This window comes from Dermacentor variabilis, chromosome 2 (genome assembly GCF_050947875.1).
Source record: "Dermacentor variabilis isolate Ectoservices chromosome 2, ASM5094787v1, whole genome shotgun sequence".
Taxonomy (NCBI): Eukaryota; Metazoa; Arthropoda; class Arachnida; order Ixodida; family Ixodidae; genus Dermacentor; species Dermacentor variabilis.
Window position 1 is genome coordinate 172,082,656 of NC_134569.1, and position 24,945 is coordinate 172,107,600.

The 24,945-nt window shown below is 48.1% G+C and overlaps 1 protein-coding gene across 1 annotated transcript in view; it reads right to left on the reverse strand.

The window, feature by feature from the left end:
• The window catches only part of LOC142571069 (putative transporter YutK), a 59,298-nt gene extending 39,880 nt beyond the window's left edge, over positions 1 to 19,418 (reverse strand). The window contains exons 1-7 of the mRNA XM_075679364.1: positions 19,241 to 19,418; positions 16,904 to 17,278; positions 13,020 to 13,189; positions 12,010 to 12,151; positions 8,762 to 8,983; positions 1,747 to 1,908; positions 892 to 1,017 (exon numbers count right to left, since the gene is read on the reverse strand). Of these exons, the coding sequence (XP_075535479.1) occupies positions 892 to 1,017; positions 1,747 to 1,908; positions 8,762 to 8,983; positions 12,010 to 12,151; positions 13,020 to 13,189; positions 16,904 to 17,278; positions 19,241 to 19,261 (1,218 nt within the window). The 5' untranslated portion in view covers positions 19,262 to 19,418. The remainder of the gene's footprint in view (positions 1 to 891; positions 1,018 to 1,746; positions 1,909 to 8,761; positions 8,984 to 12,009; positions 12,152 to 13,019; positions 13,190 to 16,903; positions 17,279 to 19,240) is intronic.
• Between the last annotated feature and the right edge of the window lie 5,527 nt (positions 19,419 to 24,945).

The following is a 24,945-nucleotide window of genomic DNA, read 5'->3' on the forward strand; positions in this document are numbered from 1 at the left end:
CGATGCTGTCGTCCAGAAAATACGGCTGTGATAGGCATTTACGTAGTGCTCAGTTATGTATAGCAACGAGTATTAGCTATTGAAATGCGCTATGACTAACGAACGTAGCGCTGATATATTAGTGGCATCTGACAGTGCGCATCTGCTCATTACAATTGACGCAGCTGAAATCTTCAGAACTTTATCTTTGTTTAAATTAAACATTCAACTTGCACCTTAGCTTACCTAACCTGCTGGCAGAAACATCTCTAAAACTTTCTACTTCAGATATAGCGGTTTTGCCCATCTTAAAAGGCTCGTTTGTTTTAGCGCCAAAATACAGCAACGGAACAGTCCAAACAAGAAGAAACACGGCTCTTACAAGAATAGACGTCGGTAGTTGAACTACACGTATGCGAAAGATGATTTGTAGCAGTGAGATGTCATTGGGAATGGAACATTTCAGATCTCATGATAAAGTGCCGGCTAGATCTCACAACGACGCTGGGCGCCTCAGCTAACATGCAGCAAGGTTTTTTTTTTCTCTTTATCGGAGTGTTTTATACGGATGAAACGAACTCCTTCAATCAATTTACCATTTTGTGGCCCTTGTAACCCTAGCAGCTCAGCCCAGTGTCTATGGCGTATCTTGCTTAACTAACTTTAGTAAGCATTTTGTATGTGACAGAGAATAGAAAAAGAAGTGAAAGGTACGTACTTACCTTTTACTTCGCTGAGTACATTTCAAATTGCGCCGCCGATAGTACATCCACACTAACGCGGATAGGGTGCTGCCACCTATAGCCCGATCCCTCGACCAATAGTGCTATCACATTAAATTTCATAGCATATCTTTCAGTGGTTTTGTATGACAGTGCAAGATAAGCTGCCAAAAGGAAACCTAGTACTCACGCCGAACACTGTGAAGACCGCGAACAGGCTCCCCGATATAGTAGCGAAGCCGCATGTCATGACCGCGTGCAGCTCTGACCTCGTGAGCTGCGCCAGGTACGGCCTTAACAGAACCGCCGAGTCGATCTGCGTTGTCAAAATGGAGGTGTAATCTGATAAGATGAAAGGCTGCATGTCTTTAGTGAAACGATAAAATGTCGCGCCGTGACCACGGTGGCTATTTACAAGCGAAACAAGCGTACTGACAATATGCCAGAACTATTACGCCTTTCTGGAACTCGGGCTGATTTGCACCGTAGCCAAGTGGTGACGTTAGTTTAATATTAGGTCGTTGATTTAATATGAGGTTGTTGTTTAGAGTCACACGAATATAGGCGGCATGGCTGTCGCCAGTACTTCTGTCACAGCGGCATAATACGCTTAAACGTAGGTTTGATACTTTTGAAAGGTGGTCCGTAATCTTTAGGATTAAAGTTTGCAGCCAAGTTATAGAGAGGTGCAGTGATTACTTGTGCATTGCGCTTGCTGATACAGGTTGCGCTTTTATTGAATCGTATACCACGAATAAAAACACGGTTACTCTTGCCCGCATGCAATCCTTGTGCATTCTCCAACTTCTGTATGTCTTCCAAATTATTTGCACTGGAGAGATACACTAGGATAGATAACTCTTAATTATATTAAATAACGAACGCACGAAACTATGTGAACTCACACGCTACCTTTTCAGCAGGAATCTATTTTCAACACAACCAGTTCCAGAGTGACGAGAATGCGCAGAAATGTAGAATGTACTTAGGCAGCCATTCCATGACGGTCAAGTATCTGCAAGCGAGTAAGCTAAGAACAGCGCACCATGCCAAGATAGATGTTACAGGCGGAGCAGTAGGACTCGAGGGCCGTGGTGCCAATGGCAGCAGCTATCAGCCTGGCGAACCTGAACGCCAGGCACTGCAGAAGACCGTAGTGGCACAGGACGGAAACCAGTAGCCCGAAGAACACCATTGTCGACACCACCTGCGGAGTGGTCAAAAGCCGAGTCTTGTTTGACAAAAAAAAAAAAGCTCATGCGAAAGAACTGTGCAGGTCGAGCGCTTCTCCCAGACTGCTCTCAGAGTTAACAGCGGGAAGGGAAAGTACGTGCCTTCATATTGATGCAGTTTCAGCAACTGCACGATTCGCGTTTACAGGCTACCTCAAACTTAAGCGCGGAAAACATAACTCAAAGTCCATAGCAGCGTTTTTGATAAGCTGCAACGAGTTTTCAATTTTAGATGTCTCAGCAAACCAATTACCAGTTAATTAGTACACTACTATACTTATTAGTCAAGCAACGCGTAATTTTTTGTACGAATTTACTAAGCAAAAAAAAAAAAGCGAGCAGATTCCTATATTTTCCTTGATATGAAATGCTTTTGCGATTTGTGTGGTAAACGCTTGCTTGATTTCGCTGTTTAAATAGACAAGAAAGAATTCACCGACGATACTCCCGAATGTGAAATTTTAGCGCAGCTGTACTGTTTTCATTTCGCGATATATTGGCTGGCGCGAAAAATCCGTTCCATGCGGCACGTTCCAAGTGGAGCGAAGTGTGGCACGCGTGCTTCGCTAATCGGGGAGATCGCAAGAGGCAGCGCGTGGGTACGGCTCCCAGAAGCCGCCGGAGATGGAACTCCACTCAAGCAGCACTTTGTTTTCATTGAGACGACGCATGCTACTCGCGCTATCTCGCAGGCATCGTCGCTGCAAGGGCCGTCTTGCGCGGCACTACACTTTTCTTCTCACACTTTCGTTCCACCGCCGACGAGAGCGGCCCTTCGTCGCGGGTAAAGTCTGCCACCAGTGTCAGCGGCGAGAACACCCAAGGCAGTATCACATCGAGCCTTACTCGTAGCCGCTCGCCATCGTCCCTCGCAGGAGCAGTGATCCCCGTCAAACACGCTGCTACCGCTGACTGACCTCAGCAGCAGACGCCGCGGACGGGCGTAGCCTCAACCCCCCCCCCCTTCCGAGCTCACGGCACCCTGGCCCCCTCGAAAGCGCAGATGAGATAGCCCACGCGGCTGTGGATGCCTAGACCGCCGGCAACTCTGCGCATGTGCAGGCCGTCTCCCCTCCGCTCCTCCTCCGCTTACCGCCTCATGGTTCCGCTTCACTCTCTTCCTCCACTATCACCTTTCTTTCATCTCCCGCTGCGCTCCGCGCTCGCTTTCATTCTTCGCGGCGCTAGTTCGCTTGGTTACGCCGACGCTCGCCGCAGGAACGGGCGCCTAAGAGATGCGCTCTAAAAATGAGCCCATAGTCATAAGGATATAGTTAACGGTCTAGTACAAAATTACTCAATAAAGGAATGCTGTACCAAAATATGAAAAAAATAAACACTGCATCATAAGTGCACTCGGAAGACGACATTATGTTGATGCATTGCGATTATATCATGTATATCTTTAGGGCGCAGCTCTTAAAGGGACACTAAAGGTTACTATTAAGTCAACGTGGACTGTTGAAATACCATCCCAGAAACCTCGAAACGCTTGTTTCGTGCCAAGGAGAGACTTATTTTAAGAGAAAATGCGTTCTGAAGCGTCCGCGTACCTCTAGCGCAGTTCAAATCGCCCGCCCTCCGAACGAGGAGAACTGACATCATGGTCTCATAGTGACGTTGCGCCATCGGTGAGTAGAACGGCGTCCGCAGACGGCGCTACGGCTTTTCTGCGCAAAACGCGAACGCGCGGCCAGAAACAGAGCCAAGACAGAGCCGACAGCAGAGCGAAAGCGGGAGTATGGTGGCTAGCGGAAGGAGAAACGAATTACGTCCCACGTTACGTCCCACGGCACACGGAGAGTCCGTTTTCGTTAAACTATAGGCTGCAGCGAGCTCGCAGCGTGGTCGGCGTGGTCTATGAGAAGCGACGAGCCTTTTCGCACTCGCAACAGGGCATAAAAATGTGCGAATCGACGCAAAACTCGGCCTAGAAACGTGCTTCGCCACAGCCAGGGCTCAATACGACCCAAGCTGGCACGACCCAGATGTCGTTTCCCGCACCGCCACCAGGCGCCGCTACTATACCTCACACTCCAGCGCAAGACGCCCATAAGCTGGTACTTCATTCTATGACGCTAACTTCGACGCTCGTCGCAATGGACCCTGACACCGACAGATTGGCTCGCGATGGTGGGCTCAACTTCAGCGATTTGAGCACCGACGAGCGCGACCTGCTTCTGAGGGCTGGCACTGCCGGCGTCGTTGCGTACTACGACGGCGGCATCGACACCGGCTCTCCGGAGCGGGAAAGCAACGAGGGCTTCCCACGACATCACATGGACGTGGCATTCTCGCTGCTTGTTCCAAATGAAAGTTTCGCGAGCAGAACCCTCACAGCACGACGCGATAACGAAACTACTGAAACTCCAAAGCGTGCGCGGCGCAGAGTCGAGCGAAAACGAAACCTTTCGAACACCCATATTACTGAAGGGTAACGTCAAAATGTTATTTTTTCCTAGAATCGAATAGACGTAGACAAGTAGCATTTTTTCCGGCTTATAATCGAATGAAATGATATTTTTAATACGAGTAGTTGAGTATTAGTAACACAAATTATGAGGAGACCTTTCGTCATCGGGCTAGTACCGGAATGTCGCTGGGGGGTCTCAAATCGTGTCATGCATTTACCTCAATTTCTCGGTTACTAAAGCTCTGTTCGCGATTATATTGACGCCTTAGACGTTCTAGAACATTGCTCTACCACTTTAACTTGAGTTTCTGGTAACCTTTAGTGTCCCTTTAAGCGCCCGTTCGGGCGTTGAGCGTCGACGGTGTTATACCTCGTAACCTAGCGAACGAGCACAGGTGAAAAATGAAAGCGAACGCGGAGCACCGCGTTAGATCAAAGAAGAGTGCGCGAGGAGGAAAGTGGAAGAGGGGGCTACAGGGAAAGCATGAAGCGGGAAATGGAAGAGGAGCGGAGCGCAAACGGCCTGGGCATGTTCTGAGTTGCCGCCGCGTGGGCGATCTCATCTGCACTTCAGCGGGGGGGGGGGGGGGGGGTGGAGGGCATGGTGGCGTGAGGTAGGGAGGGCTACGCTCGTCCGCGGCGTCTGCGGCTGAGGTCAGCCCGCAGCACGGTGTACGAAGTAGCTTCTTCTTACACCGTGGTCCGCAGTACCAGCGTGTGTGACGTCTATCAATACTCCTGCAAGGGGCGATGGCGAGCGGCTACGAGTAAGGCTTGATGTCACGCGGCCTTTGGTTGTTGTCGCCGCTGGCACTGGTTGCACGATTTCCCCGCTACGAAGGGCTGCTCTCATGGTTGGTGGAAAGAAATCGCGAGAAGAAAAACGTAGTGCCGCACAAGAAGGGCTGTGCGGTGACGATGGCTACGATCTGGCGCCACAATATCGCACGTCGTCGGTATGGAAACAAAGCACGTTACTCAACGTTATCTTCTTAATATAATATTATACAGGGTGTTCCAACTATCGTCCGTCCGTCCGTCCGTCCGTCCGTCCGTCCATCCATCCATCCATCCATCCATCCATCCATCCATCCATCCATCCATCCATCCATCCATCCTTGTAAACCATCGTGATGCCGTAGCGTTCGCTTGTTTAAATGACCTTTAATTGGGCTAAGTCATCGTATGCATAACATGACTGCATGGTATGACATGATCTTCAAGACAAATGACGGGAATGCTATGACTGAGTCTACTACGTCGTGTTAATTTCTTTAACTGTATCATATAGCGATATGTATGACATGCATCCACGACATAAAAGGCATGACAAAAATGACGCATTATGACGTGCATGCATGGCATAGTATGTATATTATGACATGAATGGCATAACATGTTTATTATGACATTATCGACATGATATGCATGTCATGACATGCCTTGCGTGAAAGACGACGAGTGACCTGGCATGCATCTTTATCATGTAACTTATCTCACGTCATTCATATCCTGTCACGCATTTCTAGTTTGGGCCATTAGGCATGTGCTCGTGGTCGTGCATGTAGAGACATGCCATTCATGTTATGTCATGCATGCAATTTCTGTTCATGTCATGACATGCCGTGTAATTCGTGCCATGTATGTGAACCCATGCGTGAATGTGACTCATGCTTCGCATGTCATGTCATGCATGCATGCCATTCATGTCGTGATGATTCGCATTGAAATTCATGTTACGCATGCATGTCATGTCAACCATGCCGTGTCATGTTATGTATGTCATCATGAAATAAATGATATGCCATGTATGTCATTCCAGGTATGCGTGTCATGTCATGCACACATGTCACAAGTGTCATGTCTGCGTTTGATATGATGCACGCAACAACATTCTTGTTATGTGACACATGTAATCTTATTCATGATGTCATGTCACGCATGTCATGAGATTAATATCGTGACATACCATGCGTGCCTGTCATTTATGTCACGTCATGGAATTCATGACATAACATGTCATGTCACGCGTGTTACGGAAGCAGCTGATTGCATTGTTGATGGCATTGAAGGTAACGAAAAGTCGGCGTCGCATTTGTGAAACTTGCTTCTTTGCAGCGCAGTGGAACATTTGACGTCATTTTAACAGACGTGATAGGGACCACGTGACTAGCGGCGCCAGCGGCCAAAGCAAAATATAGGCGCAACTGTGATGCATTTGGGATCATAAACAAGGACGCTTTCGCTAATGGATTTGTAGCAGCCTGTATAGGTAGGTTGACTATTTGGGGGGCCGTATCCTGCGACTGAAAGGCGGCCTACAATTACTTTTGTCGACTGTTCGTGAGAGGTCCTGCGTACAAATTGTGTCGGAGATACAAGAGACGCACCACAATGTCATCGCGAAAAGACAGAACATCGTGTTTCAGTGGCTGCCGGGTAATTGCGGCATCTCCGGCAATCACTTCACCGACGAAGCTGTTAGGAATGCACACGAAGGAACAAACCTTGTTTCTGTACCTTTATCGAACACTGATGCCGCCCAACACTAATCTGGCACACCGTATGACATTGGAGAAGTGTAACACGCATAAATACACTCACCATCGATTGAATTCTCTCGACTCATTTATGCAACTGCGGCTGCTGCGTGGGCTTGCCCCAAGTGAGCGAACAATGTTGTGTTGCTTACGCCTGGGCGTTGTAATCGCCAATGCATATGCATTTTTTATTGGAATGCCCGATAGCGCCTATAGCGTCTGCAGCGTCGAAGAGACTATAAAACATCTCCTATGCTACTGTCCATCCTTTGAAAATGAAATACATAATCTCTGCATAACTCTAAATCAGTTGGACAGGAAACCATTGATCTCGAATAAGATTTTGGGACCATGGCTTCGCATATAGCCCGTACAAAGGGCCACAGGAGCGCTGCTACAATTTTTGACGGCTGCCAGGCTGACTGACCGTCTGTGATCCGGACTGAGTGATATTCTGTGACATTGGCAAAGAAGTGTTAGTACGTCGGCGACATCCAACACAGACTTTCTCTTCTTCTCCTAATCATTCCCTCCCCACCTCCTCCGGCCAATGCAGGGCAGCCACCAAGTTCAGTCCTGGTTAACGTCCCTTCCTTTCATTTACTCTTTTCTCTCTCTCTCTCTTTCGGTCGATTGAGGAGGCGCACGTATCTTCCGCCATTAGAAGACCAGAAAAATACATCTGCGTGGCTCGTGGCATGCGCGTGAGCCTGGTAAGGTAAGCAGAATGATGTCCGGCAACCAAGCGGGCTCACGTCCTACTGGTGTGCTGTCCATACGGAGCACTGACTGAGAGCACCGTATAGGGCGCTCAGTTGCGCAGTGAATCAACTAGCAGAGCCATGCATGCCATAATTGAATTCTTGCTATCTCAAGCATTCACCTTAGGCTGCAAGCAGGCCCTCAAAGAACTGTCTTTTTAGAAGTGCAGTCATGCTTGGACGCCTGCTGCCGCATTTGTAACTTCTGGAAGCTGTTATATTAACCGTTTCCACCCTCTCAGGACATGGAGATAAAGTTGGAGGAGTTTAAGCTAAATTTTCTGTCGTTCTGGTATTTCATTACGTACCACTGTCTTCCGTCAACAACATCCAGCCTACTACGCCAGTGAACTGTGAATTATCATCACTTTGCCTGAAGCTCTGCCAGCCTTTGTTATTTTTCACTCTGTTGCGTTACGACTTTAGACACTCGTTCAAGCACGTTGAGCCCCGAGTGCAGAGCCACGGTTGTCAAGCGAAGGATTGCGTTAAGCAGCTACATTCTGCCGAGGAACAGATAATGTAAATGCCTAGCTTCTCGTCGGTTATTTTTCCATCCCTACATAAATGCTTGTAGTCGCGGCGCCAGCAATCAATCCTTTTTACAATCGGATCTAGAGCCTAAAAAGTAAAAAAAAAAAACATGCCATGCAACATCATCAGAACGGTACCGTGCGAGGATATTTTTATACTGCGTTCATGTAGGCCGGCCGGGTGCGATGTCTGCCAGGGGAGAAGTTTGTTTTGGCTTCTGCACCGAACAACAACAACAACGAAAAGGGTAGTACAGGCGAATGCCACAAGATGAGGAGACAATGTGCCGCATCGGTTGAATGACGTGTCAGTTTCACTAGACCTGTCCGGGAACGTGCACCACCTTCTGTCGGGTTCCATTTCCACGTGAGGTGCGTACGCGCTTCGTGCTAGCGCTCTTGCCATTCAGTAAACAAAATCGCTGATTGAGGACGAATGACTTGAAGTGGCTGAAGCAGAGTTGCAGAAAAAGAACAGCACGCCGCTAAATATGCACTGCGTGAAGAGTACCACACGGGCTGCCAGCAATTGACGCTATAGTTATGCCATGAGAACAGGAAGGCACGAAGCATATACCCACCGTGACTGCGAGCACGGGTTCTTGGCGGGGCAGGCCTCCTTCGAGCTCGCCTGTGCTCAAGTATCCAAACACGAAGCTTCCCCCGCGGCCGGCAAACGAGATGATGGCGGCTATCTTCTCGGCGAAGCAGACGAGGACGCTCCTCCCGACATGCCAACGAACGAGCAGCAGGCCCAGCACAAACTGAAGCAGCAGTCCGCTCACCACGGGGCGCCACTTTACCTGCTCAACACAAGGAAGTAGTGTTACACAAACACTATCAAGGCCAAGCTTGGCAACATTTTCTTTTATCTTAGTGTAGTTGCTTATAATTCGCAGCAAGAGTCCTTAAAACAGCGATGAAATTCCCAGCGGAATGACATAAGAGTAGCGGCTAGCAGAGGTTGTTTGGAGTGTAAAGTAAGGCCCACTGTTGCAACAGGACGCACATAACGATAGGAAAGGAATTTGAAGTGATGAGGCCGACGTTTTGGTTCTGTAAATCTGCGTTTGCTCAGTAAAAAAAATATGCTCCCTTAAGGGTGCTTGTTTCGTCCCATGACTAACACCTTCAGCCATAAGGGGTAAAATCGAATCACTGCTGGGCACAAATGCAGTTTTCCCTTTTCGAGACTTTTTGCGCTAAGTAAACAATCTGACCTGCCAACGCGACACGAAAAGTGCACGAAATATTTTTGATAACTATCAGAGCTAAACTTTCGTGTCTGATGTCTTCATGTGAAGAAGGTGGTAAGATTTGGTGCTCATTTTTTAAGTACGGCTTCTCTCATCGGTGGTGTGATTTCAACTCACAGTCTTGCTTTGTAAAAATTCTTGAAGGCTCAAAGGTAAGGGTGTTTGTTATGAGACAAACGACCAGCCTTAAGTGTTCAAATTTTCTATTTATACAACAGCCCATGTGTCGCCGGCAGCTTGCAATATTTTGCCCAGCCTCGGCCTTTGGGAAACGTAAATGAGAAAAAGAAAAGTTTGACAACAAGAAACTTCTGCACGTGGGTCACATTTAGCTCTGTCGCGTTATTAGCTGTCGAACAACAAAACGAAAGCCCAAATGCTGATGTCAACACTTGTACTGCGATAGCAGTTATTATATGCATACTACAAGCGCATTTATGCCGTCACCGTAGTCGTCGCCGACGTCGTGATGTTCCATATAAAAGTCCAAACACGATAACATCGTCACCGTGCGCCGTACGCTGCATGTGCGCGTCATAGCTTGTGAAGGTCAGCTGACGATCGCGGTTCAATCTCGCACGAGGGAGGAAGGCGGGGTGGAAGCGCGCCATCTTCTGTCGCGCTCGATGCAAGGGAGGAAGATGGGGGGGGGGGGGGGGGGTTCTACTCCGGTGGCTGCTACTTACGGCGCGACCGCGCTGCCGCCGTATCTTGCAAGCGATCTGCATCGTGGAAAAAGTGGGCGCCTGCGCGGGTCTTCAACGCGATCTGCGATGTGCACAAAGACGCGGAGTGCCGGTAGCTTCGTATGCTTTGTGCTTTCGACGTTTAGTTCGCATTGCAGCTAGAGCCAGCATGAAGGTCAATTCGCTCGCTGCTGTTGCCGCGTTTCTTCACTCCAGTATCCTTACAGCGAGTTTTTGCGGTTATCGAGCGAGATGTGTTCATGTTTACCTGCGCGCCCGTGACACCGTGCTTGTTAATTTAGTTAGTAAGCGAACGTACGCAATTTTACACGGCCGATAAAACTCATATACTTACTTCGTATAGCTGTCCACTAATTTGTTATCGCAGCCGATGCTTCGCCTTTCGGGCGAAACTGCGACTTTTTCATTAGGTAGCCATCGATTAGGCCAGACGGCCTGATATAGAAAGCAGACATTCTTGGAAGGTTATATTTGAACATGTGTTGCGTTGAAAACTAATAACAAAATTAAAATGCTACATTTTACTCACTAATGCAGCAGCACAGCTTCGAGTTGAGTTTTCTACAATAGCAGATATTTGACAGAAAATGCTATTTTGTAACTTGATGCGCAAAATGTTTGACACAGTTGTAGACAGTGACATTAGCTGGAGACAGCTGCAGGTAAGTACAGATCGTTCCTCCGAGCATCAAGTCCCCACTGGCTTTGCTTAGTAACCACTTTGCTTGTTTTTTCGATGCATATATCACGCGATACTTGCAGATACTCGATTATTGAATCACTCAGTTGCCCAAGGGGCATTGTCATTGGTAATGTAAGGAATCTGTCCTTTAATATAAAAAAGAAAACGTCTACAAATGCAAAAGTTGTCCTGTTGAAAGTCATCCATGGCATTTGCGATTTTTGGAACGTTTTCCGGTAGCAATCCATATTGCTGTCTGCTTCTTGAAAAACAAGGTATTTCACTTCGATGCTTCAGTATCTGGCCACTATATTTTTTCTCTCCAGCAAACTGCAAGAACTAGAGCTTATCATACCTTGAAATACCATGCGAAAAGAAGATCCTTGTACGTTTAGGAATCAATGCAATCTTTTAGCGAAGTCCAGAAAACAGACACACTGTCAATAACGACTAAGCTTTCTCGCCGCTCATTGACGAGAAGGTGACAGAACCTCAATGTGAACAATGTAAGCAAATTTGAGAGAACGTCAGCTGATGGCTTTATCGGTAGTAATTATGTTCAGCTAACATGGAAAAAATCTCGAGCCGGAGGTGCACTAGAGGGCATGATACCGCGCAGGTGTTTCCCTTCGAATATAACTGCGTTATAGCGATATTTTGTTTCCGTGCGCTGGTTGTCCACAGCTGCAGCGAAATCGGAAGGTCCTCGCTGTTGTTCTTTTGCTTGCTGACGCTCAGTGGCCTAACTCTAATGGCTTTTTCATTCGAGGTACTTTTAGTACTTACACTACAGCAACATTGTATACAATACTGCCAGTTACGGCGAAAATATAGTTGAAAGAGAGAGTTGTCTAGTATCGCGAATGAGGCACACAAAGCTGCGAGCTTCAAAACAAGCTGTCGAGCTTTTGGGTTTTGCTTGCCAAGGGAAGTCTAAATAGCCCGATGGTGAGTTCTTACTGTGTGCGCAGATAAAGCATTGATGTATAAGCAATGACACGGAGAATGCGATGCAAAGGTGATGTAGCTTGTAATCCATTCTCGTCGACATCGACATTTTTGGCGGCCTTCATTGTAAATAGGGTTTGCGAAGCGGCGACGTTAGTTGAGTCGAGTTTCACTGGAGCTTCGTAAAAGAAATTGGGCATTAGTGCTCGTAGCGGTACGTAACGTGGACTGCGTGCCTTGCTGCGGTTCTTGGAAAAGATGTAACCGAAGCCGACGAGCAGCACGACTCCGGTGACAGCCGTGACGCGAGGTCGGTGCAGCCGCGAGTCGATGGCGACGAACACTAGCATGCCGGTCAGGACCACGGCACAGGCGCACCTTAAGAAGCGAAGAAAAGTAGCGCGTACAGCATTACGATAAACACATTTTAAAATCCGCCTTGAGGTACCTAAAACAACCTTATAGCGAAACCGGTTTCCCTGACGTCAGACAGCTTTAGAATGTCGCTATTACAATTTTACGGAATATTTGGTTACCACATGCGCAGACCTGAGCATCCGAACTGCACCGGTGATAGCGCCATCTATAGGTGGGGAGTTTTAACAGTGGACAGATTATTACTACGTTTACTATTGGAGTGGGCAGCCGTGCTGTAGGCTGTGGCTAGCGTAAAGCGCCAGCAGCAGGATAATTGTTAGTATGGCAGTCCACGTCTCAGGTGTTCCGGCATTTCGTATATAGGGCAAATGTATACAGGTGCTACAAAAATATCCGCGTCACAAAATTATCTAGCAATAATAAATTTTGGGGTATTACGTGCGAAAACAGCGACCTGATTATGAGGTACGCCGGCAGCGCAGCCCCTAAGCCACTGCGCTATAGCCGGTAGCCACGAAAACGACTGGATTGTCGCCGCAGCAAACCGCCGCTGCGGGGCATCCGGAAATCCAGGCACAGGAGTCGCGTTGGATAGCAGTCTGTAAGAGCGACGTGTTGTAAGGCGATCTGCTTGGCCTTCTTCATTGTTAAACCGGGTGGCAACACTCGCTTCTTGGGAGAGAAGATGTGTTTTCAGCTGTTACACTGCGAGGCGCCATCTTAGAGGACATTTTGCTGCACTGCATGTGAACGGGGGGGGGGGGGGGGAGGGCGTCAATTAGTAGCCGCGAGTAGTGGATGCGTGGCAATTTCCGTCGGACCCTCGCGAACGCGGCAGAATTTGATTGTTCAAATAAACTTTTCATACCTGGAGAAGCACTTCGTGTCAGTGAGCCGGGACAGCTGCTTGTTCGCGCGGTCGATGAGGCTGGATGCTTTCTTATGGAACCTCCAGCGAAAGCAGTACCCAAATGCCAAGCAGACGTCCAAGGATGCCACAAGCAGGAGCAAGAGGCCCGGACCCTGGCACCAGGGGTTCTTAAAGAGCAGAAGGCGGACGCAAGATTGCATAATGTTCTGGTACGCTGAACTGTAAACAGGAAGAAAATCTGCAGAACGGCTTTCCGGGGATTTGAACTCCTGCGTGCGGCAGCAGTTAGTACATCAATTAGCCTAACGACCTCAACATTATGCAACGCTCCTGCAGTCCTACACTGCAAGCTTCTCCAAACAGACGCAACGACAACAGGACAACGATTTCGGGATTGAAAATTCCCACCTTTCGGCAGCTCTCCGCTAATTTGCGGGGGGAGTTACTTTCTGTGTGCTCTGCAAAGCTTTGCTGGACCCGTTAGTGGCCCTGTAGTCGAAGTCTCGTATACAGTCCTTTGTGCTTTAACGCTTTTGTGTTTCGGTCGACCTATACGTGACGTCGTGTGGACGCGTAGACGGAGAAGCTGTACAACGGCAGTGGAGCATCCGGCCACAATAGCTCACAGATGGCCAAGAGGTAGCCCTTGTGCTATGGGTGTCGACATATACTCTTGTTCATAGCATCATAGGATGTCATAATGCTATCACGTGACAGCGAGTTAGGCGGGAGGCGATGGAAGACGAAGCTTCGAGAGATCCGTCAGGCCACGCCAAGCGCGCGCGCGCGCACACACACACACACACGCACACACACACAAACACACACACACACACACACACACACACACACACACACACACACACACACACACACACACACACACACACACACACACACACACACACACACACACACACACTCACACACACACACGCACACGCACACGCACACGCACACGCGCACACGCACACACACACACACACACACACACACACACACACACACACACACACACACACACACACACACACACACACACACACACACACACACGGAGTCCCCCACTACGGCGTGCCTCACAAGCAGATCGTTGTTTTGGCACGTGAAACGCTATAATCTTTAGGCTTTGCCGACTTTACCACCGCGAATCACACAGTGTCGTTACTCGCTATTGCCGACGTTATCCCGGTGAACTTTTTTTCGAACTAACAATAGCAAGTGTTCAGGTTCTATAGCATACGTATTAGTTTATTGCAGTTTGGTGCTCAATATCTGTCTCCGAGCTCATCGCCCCAGGTCATACGAGTGTTGTTGTGCAATAGTGGAATGAATCTTATTTGTTCGAACGCGCATGATCAAACTCGTCGTTTGTAGGTGACAGGCCCATTCTCACGCTTTTTACTCTATCCCCATTGCGATGGCTGGTTAATTACGAACCTTTTCCATATACGCCTACATGATTGATGTAACGATAACGCAATGGTGGTGCTGGTGCAGTGATGATGCAATGATGGAAATGACGACGACGATGGTGGAGTGCGCCATAAGGATGCAACGAAACAGTGGAAACGAGGGACTGAGCAAGCCTACCTTGGAGAACTGAAAATCCCTCCTCAACAACGAATTGCAGCGGGCATACGGCGATGATATTTATGCGCACATTAAAAGACATATCGATGATTCTAAACGCGTAAGTTTCGCGCAGAAAGCACGCGGTCCGTGAACTGTGCGTGCAATGACAGTACCACGACCTCGGCATCGTGCTCCCCCATGGCGTTGTAGTTAATTAATCAGCGATATCTGCATGCTGCTGTTACGCACAGTGCGCGCGGTATAGACGGAAAGCTGCAGGTTATTTTTCACTAAGACACAAAATTATGCCCGGGTAGGATGCCGAAAACCAGGACATCGCGTAAGCTCGCGTTACACACAGCGCGGAACATGGCGCTGCGGTCACTTTGAGGACAAGATAAGCTAATACAGCTTGCGCCTGTCATGTTACAATCGAACCGTGATGCGCTACCACGATCCGCCATTACACCGTGGCAGTAGATTGTAGTACGCGTGCGCCGCTGCGTCAGATACTGTAATGAATTACGCTGTAGAGTTTGAAGAATTGTCGAAGCATGTTGCGCAATTTTATTTGTGGATATCGCACAGAAGCGAGATAATTTTAGATAATGTGAAACCCTATAATTTCGCCGTCCCAATTGTTCGCGAACCGAAAGACATCGGGCATATTCGCAGTTACAAAATTTTTGCGATGCGCTGCGTGGCTGACGTGGGTCGCAAGAGCTCCTTGCGTTTTTTTTTCGTATTTTTTTTTCATTTCTCTATTTTTGGAACACTGCAGTCTGTCTAGCCTTCCGCGTGGCACCTCAGTTACACTTGTTCTGCACGCGTCACTTGTCGTCCGAAGGATGCAACGGCTTGCTCGTGCCAAATCGACTGCCGTGTCTGCGAGCACAATATTTTTTCTCTAAGCCACACAATTTGCTACTGGCGTCGCGCGAGATTGCGCAACGTAGTAAATCGAATCGTACAGCCAGCAATACCAACCCGCAATGTAAATTTTTTACTTTTCATCATCGTGTCCACATTTCTGTCTCGAAAAGTTTGCATGCCTTTAAATTTCGCGTCATTTTCTAATCGCGAAACCGGCGTAAACTTTTGGCGAAAAAAATGGCAGTACTTTTCAGAATACAACCTTTAACAGTAATTGTGCTTCTATAATAGTGCGAACATCGTTATTATGCATAACTGTACGAGTGTTTCTGCACACTGATAAACTACTCGCATATGTGTATATGCCAGAGTCGAGGGAGCTAAAGACTGCGAAATTCTTGAGTGCAACTCAAGAGATCCTAAAGACGACACCATACTTGCTCAAGCGACGTATTTCTTTTTAACCCCTGCGTGGCCCACTTTGTCAGCTCATTCTCGGCGTTTCGCCAACCTCACGCCACGAATCGAGATGGTTGGTGCTCATGACATCGGCGTAGCCTCATCGGATGATACTGTTCTTTCGTGCAGCAAGAGTTGGTGCCTTTATTGGTGTCCAGCCCGGCCTATGCTTTTAGTTTGTTCTTTTGCGATATGTCTCGTGATTCCCATGCCACTAGCCGCAGTGGTTCGCGCTTTGCCTCTTACTCCTGATTTCTCTCGAAAAGCACGCATGAATTTCTCTGCTCAAGTACTTTTCCTGCTCAGCGACTTCTTTTCGTGCATCCCGGAATGGCACAATCACTGAAATGCCTGCCTGCCACCGGTAAAGTGGACAATGAGTTGAAAGTCCGTCGCTGAGCTGCCCAGCACAACATTGCCACGGTGGTATACGTTAACGCGCAATAGGAACAATGAGCTCCAATTTGAGGACTAGTGAGATATAGAAGCAAATTGACTGGACAACGCTTTTATGACACATGGCGGGCGCTGACTAATGATATCTTTAGGTGACGATTCCTGTTTCGCCGGCCCTGTTTGAACAACAGTGTCGCCGCGAGAGTGCTCCTCTTTTCCCTTTCTCAGCGGCAGCTCATCGTTGCTAAGTGCGCGGGACGGACACAGGGACGGCTGCTTGTGCAACACAAAAAATAAACTCGGCCTCGGTTGGAGCAACACGTTACGAGCAAGAGCAAAAGACGAAGGACAAAGAAAAATTGCAGGAAAGAGCGCGCATGCCCTCGTTGTATTTGAGCGCTTTTCTTTGTCCACCGTCTTTTTCATCTTTTTTTTTCGCTGTCGATCTGCTACCGCGAGTTACTGTCGACAGGCCGAACCTACGCTAAATGCTCCTCTGCGCGGCGTGTACGTTGCCTAGCCTGCCCATACATAAACCCTGCGCTCTGAAACGTCCTCTTCGGACGACTTTGCCTCACGTTTCTGTCCCATCCCGCTTCGACGAAGGCGACGAGGAGAGTGGCGTGAGCGACGAGAAGCAGCATCAGCCTGAGCAGCCGGCGCAGGTAGGCGGACCAGTGCCGACCCAGGGCGGACCAGTGCACCCGCTGCTTGCGCACCTCCACGGGAAACGGAGGCGGCAGCGCCGGGGCCCCGTCGCCGCCGGCAGCCCCGAACGCCAGCGTCGTGGTGCTGGCCGTGGCACCGCCGGCGACCAAGCCGGAGGACGCGGCGCCCACCACCTCGGCCAGGATGGACGAGTCGTCGGGCAGCCGCGACATGATGAAGGACATGACGCTGTGCGTCTCCTCGATGGAGTCGTCGGCGGACGCCACGCTCTCGTCGGAAGCACGCTGCGACGAATAAGTGTAAGGGAAGCGCGGAGGCCGGAATATTCCCTTAGGCTAGCAGACGCTCGAACAAGCCCTAGCCCACCACACAGCTTGGGAGGAAGCTTTATCTCGGCAGGTCCTGTCCAATGACGCCGGAAAGGAGAAATAGTGTTTTTCCGGCAACTGGTAGTTAGACAATGCACCAAATTGTATTTGGTTTGTCGCATTTGAAGGAACAAGAGGGGAAAAAAAGATCTTGTAACTGTTAGAAATAAATCTTAAGTCAACGATCATTCTTTCTTTATTCTTGAAAATCAATAAATTTTATTAGATTTGGGGATGAAGTTTACGATTAACTCGGGAAAAATATATATTGAAACCCTGCAATAAAAGAAAAAAAATATCGTATCACGTTTCCGTAAACAGGCCGTAATCATTGATTTAAAGAGGACATAGCGGATGTATTAAGCAACGCGCTAGTAATCTACAAGTAGGACATTTGCAAGACCCTCGTGAGCCTTATAACAATTTAACGTAAGCTATAAATTCATACATAAAATTTGCCCGTTAGAGATGCTCTAACAAAGAGTTTATAGAGCAACAATATTTGTTTTCTGGCGCACAATTAGGAATTTGTAAACTTGGCTTTTGTATTTTTTTAAGAAACTCATCAATTTTCGACAATTCTTGTAAAAGCGTGGAGGTAACAATTCAAAATTCTGTTTACTAGAGCTTCTAGAGTTAAACTTTGTCTCCAAAAGGCAAAAAAAAATATTCAAATATGTCCGCCGGTTGTGCCATCAGAGCATCTACATTTTGCATGTATCTAAATATAGAAATTGCAGTTGTCTCGAACTCAAACTTCCTTTCACGTTGAAGCAACCAGATGACAAAGAAAGCGTTCGGGCACTTCTGTCGGTTCTGCACTTTGGTTGATTGGCCAACGAAAGCCGACGACGCTTCCGGAGTTGCGGAAGGCCAGTTTGCTTTGGGGAGCCGCAAAATTAAGGGCCGCACAGTAAACAATAGAACAAGGAAAGATACTACAAGTTTTTTTTTTCGTTCCGTACAGCATGCGTAACTTTGAAAGAAAGAAAGGCGGCAGTATATTAGTGTTCATGAGCAAACGTGGCCTAGCTCATATTCTACTCGACATTATGAGGAGGAGAGTTGAGTTGGACAGGCCATGTATAGCTTACAGCGGATAGCTTGTTCTGTACTGGAGTAAAATGTGCGCGCAGTGAAGCGAAGCATCGTGGAATGGTGACAGAGAACTTGAAGGTTAGAGCTGCAGGCTGAGCGTGGAGCCTGCTGACACAAGGCAGAGGTAACTGGGCATCGCGTGTAGACACGATCGTCTCGGGCGTGTACCGGTATAACTGACTGAAGGTGATATCACGCAGCTGGTGAAAGACCGTTCTGTTCTAAATAAAGACAGCGTTCGTATCAGGGAAACAGTCGTCGTTCTTACCTAAACAGCGAGCAAACCGCCTCGAGCGACATTGTTACCACGAAATCATGTAAGGCCGGCGTCGGCATATTGTGACACGAATATTGCGTGAAAAGCGGCATGCTATACTCAATGTTGTGTGAATTTCCGTACATCGCCTCATTATTGTTTTCTTTGTTCAACTAGTCGTGGTTGCACTCACTTGCAAACGTTCTCAAGCATTGGTTGCATCGAGCAATACACAAAAGACCGACAACAGAAACAGCGGTGCACTGACAATAGTTTAGCTGATGTCTGAATCTCAGTAGCTCGAACGAACAAGTCCCTCGCTTCCCTGTATGCAAATATATACCGCGAGGTTGCGCTTCTGCCAAGTGACCTTTCCTGTTCGCCACCTCTATAAACTTGGCCAAAGTGAGCTTAGTCTACGGGAGCTCTGCAAGCCACGGTCTTGAGTAGCTTCCTAAAACGTGCCAAATGTCATCGTTTGTTTAATGAAAATAGCCGAGGGCCCGAGGTGCCCATGTACTTACTCTGAACTTAACGCGGGACATTGCGCCGTCCTTGCTTTTCTTATTAGTAGGCCGATATGCCGCTTTCTTCTCTGCTTTCGAAGGCTCGGCAGTTCTGAAGGAGAAACGGCTCTCAGAATTGGGGGCGTGAGGCGCAGGCGGCACGGTTTGATGATGGTGATGATGTCCTTGATGAGTTTGGCGCTTACCCACTCGCGGGGATTGGCCAAGAGTCGGGCAGACTTTGCTTAAGTGTGCAGAAAATGGAGGTAACAAACTAAAATTTTGTTACATGAATTTAGCCGAGAGAAAATCGTCCGTGAACGCGGTGACGAGGACGTTAGAGGCTCGCGACGTAGAAGATGCAGTTACTAAAGAGGAAATGCTGTGCGTATATACAGCGAGAAGAAAAAAAAAGAACAATGGGAGACATTGAAAACTGTTAGAAATACGTTAAAATACGAGGAACGCAACTTTAATCAAACGCGCACTTCACTGACAAAAAAAAAAAAAAAAAGGGAAATGCCTGGTGGGCACGAGATGAAAAGAAAAAACAAGAGGAAGCATCTTCGTCGAGTGCTGACGTTGATGCCCACAATCGCGACCGGGATTTGGCACACATCCATTTGAAGCTATCATCCCAATCACGACTAAATACATTTCGTAAGATATTATAATTTCTGATGCTGCTTTCATTGCGGCCCGTTGAAAGCCGTCTTGCAAACTTGGTCAGTAAAAAAAAATAACGGAACATTCCCCCTTTCTTGTCGAAAAAAAGAAAGATGACGATCAAGAGGTATTCACACGAGAAACATTTTCGCAGGGGCATATGGGTCGAGCCGAGTCACGTCAGCCGTGACGAAAACTACCCCGTAGACGCGTTGTAAACGTCCCCCGCTCACACGGGTGAGACAACCGGGGAGGGAAACCAGTGTTAGCAGACTATTCTGGTGGCTACTACTCATAACACAATTTTAACCCTTGATCTAAGTTACTGGATGAGGGTGGGCTATTACTTCTACGAGAAATCAAAATATTTGATTAAATAATAACGCAATTACGCTAAATAACTTTTCAATTATAGTAGACTCCCTTCAAGACGAACTCGAAGGGGCCATTGAAAATTGGGAGGACGCTTAAGAGGAAGCTTTAGCTCGGGTGCTCCTATATAAATACATGTAAAAGGAGAATTCGTTTTTCTCGGCAACCACGGCACCAAATTTGACGAGGTTTGTTGCATTTAAAAGAAAAACGTAAAATCTAGTGACTGTTCGTCTCGGATTTTTGATTTAGGTCGTCTATTGCTTATTAAAAATTGTAAAAAATCGAAAATTTTCAAAAAAACGAAACTATCAAGTTTACAACTTTGTGACTCAGCAACGGAAATTGATAATGGAATTCCGTGAATTGCCTCAAATAGTACATCTAAAGCGGACAAAATTGGTATGTTACATATGAATCTAAAACAATTTAGTATTGTGGAAATACAGCTTTTGCAGAGTCGTTGTAAACAACGTAACAAATTTACGTAAGATGTGAAACGACGTAACGAATTTGTCCGCTTTCAATGATATAATATATTCCGTTTACAGAACCGCGATATCTGTTTTTTATGCAGAGCTATGAATCTGTAAACTTCGTACTTCTATTTTTTTCAAACTGCCGTATTTTTGAAAATCGTTTTAACAAAATTCAGGACCTAAATCGAAATTCCGCGACCAACAGTCACTAGAATTTACCTTTCTCTCTCAAATGCAACAAATTTTATTAAAATCGGTCCAGGGGTTATCTCAGAAAAATGTTCTTGCGTTTTACATGTATTTGAATAGGACGCGTCGGAGTTGGGCCCGACCTAAAGCTTCCTCTTAAGCTTCGCCTGTAGGAGTGGAACGCGATAGCATTCAAAGGTACCCGATTCCCTATGACGCTTCCCGGCAACTGCAGCGTATGTAACTGCAATGTTGGACGGGAAATGCCCGTGGCGAACGCTATGCACGAAGGCGGGCTTTCTGGTCGAGACGCGGCCAGACGCTGCCACATCGATGTGGCAGAGGCGAGCGCCGTCTGGAAGTCTTTCAAGGAAGCAGGAGCACTGCTCCGTGGACTCTGAGATATTTACGCGCCGGCGTGCGCAAATGGCGACCGCTGTCTTCGTTCTGTTCATTGTAGAAACGTTGGAAAAGGGGTTTGTTTGAGTTTTCGCGTAACATAATTATGTTTTCTCGTACATTGAAATTACAATTCGAGAGGTATTATGTCTCAAGGTTGTGTTTAAGTCATAGCTTACGATTTTTGTATGCATTCTACCTTGTAAAATTAAATTAGTTCAGTGAATTGCTTGCACCACATGCTCGGCCAGGGTATGTAGCGTTCGAAAACTGGACGCATGGGTTCTGATTTTGTGCGGCGCAGGCATGTAACCGTTGTTGGCTCATGTGCAATCTTGCGTAGGGTGCATGGAAGTCACTGCCTTTTTGATGTAGAAGGTCGTGTAATAGCTTTTGATTGATTTTGGGGCGAGAGGAAAGTTCGGGCGTTGAATGTCTATGGACCTGCCGTGCGGTCAGACCGCAATGACTTCTTTGCGAAACTCTCCCCTTTTTTGTTAGACAATCTCCCATTCTTTATCGTTGGCGATTTTAACTGTGTGCTCGACCCCATGCGCGACTCACAAGGGCCAAGACAAAACGCTTCCAATACACACGCAACTGAACTATCTCGTATAGTGAAAGAATACAATTTATCGGATGCCTGGGTCCATATGCATGGCGGAAGTTTTGGCGCCACATGGCAGCAAAGGCAATCGCAATGTCGACTAGATCGAATGTATTTCCCCCCTGAATTAACAACGCAAATTGTCCAGTGCAGCATCCTCGATCTCCCTGCGGACGCCGGGTACATTTCATATCATCGCGCTTTCGCTGTCGTGTTGAACCTCGAAGGAAGGCCAGGTGAACGCACTGATATGTAGAGACTAGACATTGCTTCTTTGCGTGACCAGGTGACTCTAACCGAACTAAAAGCGTCAGTAGCTACGACAGTTTGCGATTATGAATGCAATATCGAAGCGTGGGATACATCAAAGGAAAGGTGGAGGTCAGTATGCATAGCGGCTAGCAGGAAACGAAAAAGAAAAGAGACCGAACAGCTTTGTGAGTGCCTGAGAAGGATAAGAATAGCACGAGACGGTGACTCCTAAACACAGTTAATGCGCGAATACCTATATCATCAGCATGAACGCTACCATAGACTTATGAGCTGGTAATCTCGCACATCTGCAAAGGCGTGGATAACCAACAGGTCAATTTCCGACCCTGAGGTACTGCGGCGGGCTCGTGCGTCCAGCAGGAGGCAAAATGGCAGCTTTTTCATTGAATGGGTTCATTGAAAGATACAGAAGGCCAGAATTTATTGTTTCCAACAAATCTGCAAGAAGTTTTTGTTGTTATACCATCTATGAACAGCGGATCAACACCCGGTCCAGATGGCTTACCAGCCGAATTTTACCGGCCTTGCTGGGAGGAAGTAGGCACTGCCTTAGATGATGATGATGATAGCAACTTTATTGTACTGCCGGATAAGGAGGCCCCTACTTCCCGTCCCCGGCACACAGGCCTTGGGGACGGGGGCCGGAACCTCCGCGATTAGAAGCAAGCAAAGAGGTCTTGACTCTTCGCGGCTTCTTCCGCCAGGCGGATGGCGTGTTGCTGTGGAGTAGGGTCCTCGCTCCGCAGCAGGGCTTCCCAGGCCTCTCTACAATTTATGTTTGCTTTAGCCCTTGGTGAGCTAGCGCATTCGCAGATTATGTGATCGAGGGTCCCTCTCGCCCCACAGTGTTTGCACTCATCGGTTTCTCTATCATGCATAACATGGTATGCCCAGACCGGGTTTACGAAGTTCCCAGCTTGCAGGCGCCGCCATGCGACTGCCTCTCTATTGTTTAGACTTTTATCCGGTGGTGGCACCAGTCTCCTGCGTAGCCGATAATTTTCGACAATCTCCGTATAATTTTGCAGACGCTCGTCCATGTTCCGGCAGTCGGGCGGTTCCACAGCCACCCGGAAGTAGAGAGCTCGGGCTAACTCGTGGGCCGCCTCGTTGCCAGGAACGGACGTGTGTGCAGGGGTCCAAATTAGGCTAATTTTTCTGTTCAGCCGTCTACTGGCCAGAACCCTTGCCGCTTCCGGCGAGATCCTGCCCTTTCCAAAATTCCAGATGGCCGTTTTGCTATCGCTAATTATGAAATTTGCTTCCGTTCCCACGCAAGCAAGCACTATCGCAACTTCTTCAGCCGTTTCCGAGTTGCGGCTTCTAATGGTGGCGGCCGATACGGGGGCACCTCGGCCGTCGACCACCGAGGCGACCGCCGCACCCGACTTGCCACTTGCCGCGTCCACGTACGCAACCGACTTGCTGTTCATTGAATCAAAGCGTTTGATTAGTGCTTCTGCTCTTTTTTCCCTCCTCTCCGTGTTGAATATGGGATGCATGTTACGAGGAAGGGGGGGAATGATTATATTTTCTCGGCAGTCCAGCGGGATGTTTGTCTTGCCTCGTAGTCCCCTATCTGTTTGCAGGCCTACCATTTCGAGGATAGCTCTGCCCGTGGTCGTTCGGCTTAATCTTTCAAGCTGCGAAATTCTGACAGCCTCCGCTATTTCTTCCCAGGTATTGTGCACCCCCATAGAGAGGAGCTTTTCTGTGGAGGTGGCAATTGGTAAGCCTACGGCCCTCTTTATGCACCGTCGAATGAGCGAGTCGAGTTTCCTCCTCTCCTCTGACCTGATGTTTAAGAAAGGCGTGGCATAGCACACGCGGCTTATTACGTATGCTTGGGTTAGTTTAAGCAAGCTTCTTTCCTTCAGGCCTCGTCCTTTCAGCGCGACCGTTCTAAATATGCCAAGTGCTTGCGTGGCAAAGCCCTCTAGATTTTTGATTGTCCCATCATTATATCCGTTTTCCTGTATGAAAAGTCCTAGGATTCTGATTTGGTTAACCTTTGGGACTGGTTTCCCCTCTATTTTAATGTCAAATTCCCAGCTACGCTTGCACCGGAGCGACTTTGGTTTGTAGACGAATAACTCCGATTTTTGCGGTGAGCACGACAGACCCCTACCGGCAGCATAGTGCACGACAGTATCCGCCGCCGCCTGCAGGCGCTCCTCGATGCTCGCATCGCTCCCCTGGTTGGTCCAGAGGGTGATGTCATCCGCATAAATACTGAAATTTAGCCCCTGTATGTTTCTCAGAGCTTCGGGGAGGCCCCTCATCGCAACGTTGAAGAGGAACGGGGAAAGAACCGAGCCCTGCGGCGTGCCCCTGCTTCCTAATTTCAGTGTTGGAGATTCAATATCTTGGAACTTCATGCAGGCAGTTCTGTCTGACACAAAGTCCTTGACATAGTCGAATGTTCGCGCGCCTACCCCGATTTCTTGGAGACCGTGGAGTATCGCTTCGTGTTTAACATTATCAAAAGCCTTTGTCAAGTCCAGGCCGAGGATTACCTTGGCGTCTCTAGAACGTGAGTCGATTATGTCATGTTTTAGTCGGAGCATCACGTCCTGCGTACACAAGCCCGGTCGGAAGCCGATGATCTCGTGCGGCCACAGGTCGTTCTGCTCCATAAAGTGCGTCAGTCTGGTCTGGACTACGCGCTCCATCAATTTTCCCATGCATGAGGTTAGGGAAATGGGTCTTAGATTTTCTAGTTTAGGGGGTTTGCCCGG